This window comes from Telopea speciosissima, chromosome 6 (genome assembly GCF_018873765.1).
Source record: "Telopea speciosissima isolate NSW1024214 ecotype Mountain lineage chromosome 6, Tspe_v1, whole genome shotgun sequence".
Lineage (NCBI taxonomy): Eukaryota > Viridiplantae > Streptophyta > Magnoliopsida > Proteales > Proteaceae > Telopea > Telopea speciosissima.
Genome location: NC_057921.1, coordinates 5,819,581 through 5,822,332, shown reverse-complemented (window position 1 = coordinate 5,822,332; position 2,752 = coordinate 5,819,581). Strand labels below are relative to the sequence as shown.

Below are 2,752 nucleotides of genomic sequence, written 5' to 3'. Positions count from 1 at the left end.
GCAGCTAGCTTATCCCACGAGAGCTCTTATTTTCTCCCCATGTATCTCCGGGAAAGATTGTTCCTTATGTCTCCCCTCCGGCAGAAAGTGCCAAAGAAAGCAGTCCCTTGAAGGTGGTCTCTCGGTCACCAAGGCCCATTGTCGCGGCCCCTGAGGCCGTTACCCCTGTGTCTGTTGTTTTGCCCGAGGGAGAAGAACTCGTGAATCAACAAGTGGTCCTTACCACTGGGGAGCACTTGACTGACCTACCCCCAATTCAAGAAGGGGAAACAGAAGGCCAGGTCACGCCTCTTTTGGGAGCCACCCTGCAGGTATGCTGATCGTCCTTCCCTTTTGTTCGCAGCATGCTAGGCCTTCTGACTTACACTCCCCTCCTCTTTTGGAGAAAGAAAAAGAAGAAGAGGAAGATGATCCTCTCACCCTGTTGTTGGACTCTTTGGATGATTTTCTCGCCAATGAGCCTCCGGTTGCTCCAACTACTAAAGAAGCTGTTCTTACGCCCCCTGGCACTCCAGAAGTTGCAACAGCCTGGCAGGTTATGGGCAGAAATAGCCTTCTGTCCATGGAGTAGATTCTTACTTCCAACAAGGCAGACCCCATGATTGTAGCCCTACAAACGATAATTGCCAGCCCCAACACCACTCACGAACAGTGCCTGGCAGCCCAGAGTTACATAGAGCTCCTCCATCTGATATCTCACAGCCTGCCCCCAGCATTCCAAGCATTTCAGGATGAGCGAGAAACTTCCTTGTTGAAGGCTGAGAAGAAAGTGATGCTCACAGCCCTTTCAGCCAAGCTGCGAAGGTACCAACAGGAGGAAAACAAGCTCAAGAGCGAGCTGGCCGACTTGGAGCACCATATGCAAGTCATTTCTGAGAAGCTGGAGAAGGTTAAGACTGCGCTAACCGTCGGGATTTCTTCTATTTCCACCGAAACAGAGGCATTTCGGACGATCCTGACAACTAAAGAAAAGCTTACCCGCCAAGTTGCAATCTCGCGAGTTGAAATCAAACGGGTTGAAAGCTTGTTGGCTCAAGTTCGTGACAATTTGGAGGGCAAGTCATGTTTTTCCTGATGTCGTTTGGATCTCTTTTTTCCTTGGCCGATCCTTGTTAATCTGGCCCTTGGAACATGGTAATGTTTTGGCCGATCCTGGTTGATCTGGCCCTTGTTATGTGGTGATGTTTTGTTTTGGACGTGGTGTATCGGCCCTGACAATCTTTTTTTTTTTTTAATTTCTGAATGGCTGTCAGCTAGCCCTTTATAACTGCATAACCTCCCACATTGTTGGGTGGTACATCTTTAAGAATTTGCCATTCAATGGCCTTAACTGCACTTGTCCGTCGATTGTTTTCAAATGGTAGGCTCCACCCTTTAAGACCTGATGCACAACGAACGGTCCTTCCCAGGTGGGCGACCACTTCCCAAACTTAGGGTCCTTGTGCCCAATTGGCAACACAGCTTTTAACACTAGGTCAGACTCAACGAATGTTTTAGACCTAACCGTCTTGTTATAGGCCTTGGCCACTTTCGCCTTCTGAGCCTGCACCCGGTCAAGGGCCAGGAGACGTTCCTCATCCAGGTCATCGAGCTCGGCCATCATGGAGTCCCTATACTGCCCTAGGGGCATATCGAAATGCTTTGCCACCCCCAAAGACTTCACAATCACCTCCATTGGCAAGATAGCATCATGACCAAATGTCAGTGCATAAGGGGTCATTCCTGTTGCTGCCCTCTTTGAGGTCCTGAACGCCCATAGCACCTCTGACAACATCTCTGCCCAAGTCCTTGGGTTATCATCAATTACCTTGGACAGGTTTGCTTTGATGATCTTGTTACTTGCCTCCGCCTGGCTGTTACCCTGTGCATAATAGGGTGTTAAAAAGGTAACCGTTATCCCATACTCTTGCGTAAACTGAGATACTTCCCCTCTAGAGAAAACTGACCCATTGTCACAAGTCAAGGTCTCTGGCAGACCAAAATGATGTATTAATTCATGCTTGACAAACTTAATCACATCGACCTGGCTGACCGACTTCATTGGCACAGCTTTCACCCACTTGGTGAAGTAATCTGTTGCCGCAATCACGAACGGGTGCCCTTGGGCCGACGGAGGGGTCATCTTTCCAATTAGATCAAGAGCCCACCCTCTGAATGGCCAGGGTTTGACAATGGGATGAAATTGAGTTGCTGGTACCTTCTGCATGGGCGCATGCCTTTGGCACCCCTGGCATCCCTTTCCGTACCTGATGCAGTCCTACAAGATGGTTGGCCAATAATAGCCATGACACCTTACCAACCATCTCATCTTGATGCCGGCCTGATGGGACCCGCAGATCCCTTCATGGGCCTCGGACCATAACGAGCATTGACTCGTTCAACCCCAGAAACTTCAGGAGCAGGTCATCCTGACCTCGCTTGTACAACTCATCGCCCAGCAATAAATAGTTCAACGCATGATAATTCGTCTTTCGATCAACCCTAGCATTGGGGTTCTGAAGGTAATGATTGATCGGAGACCTCCAGTCCGGGCGAACTTCGTCCAGGTTTCCCACCTCAAACGCTCCTTCCTCCATGACAGATGAGAACGTTTTCTTCTAAATGATGAACAACCTCTCAACTTCTCCTTTTGAGAATGAAATGCTTGACGCGGCTTGGGCAAGGCCGTTCGCCACGTTGTTCTCTGACCGAGGAATGTGCTTAACCGAACTATCATCGAACTTGCCCAACCATTGCTGGGCGAGCGAACAAA

The 2,752-nt window shown here is 49.5% G+C and overlaps 1 protein-coding gene across 1 annotated transcript; it reads right to left on the bottom strand.

The window, feature by feature from the left end:
* Positions 1-1,261: 1,261 nt before the first annotated feature.
* LOC122665409 lies at positions 1,262-2,206 on the bottom strand. Its single transcript, XM_043861557.1, has one exon. It carries the CDS (start codon positions 2,204-2,206, stop codon positions 1,262-1,264), a length of 945 nt encoding a protein of 314 aa, XP_043717492.1.
* Between the last annotated feature and the right edge of the window lie 546 nt (positions 2,207-2,752).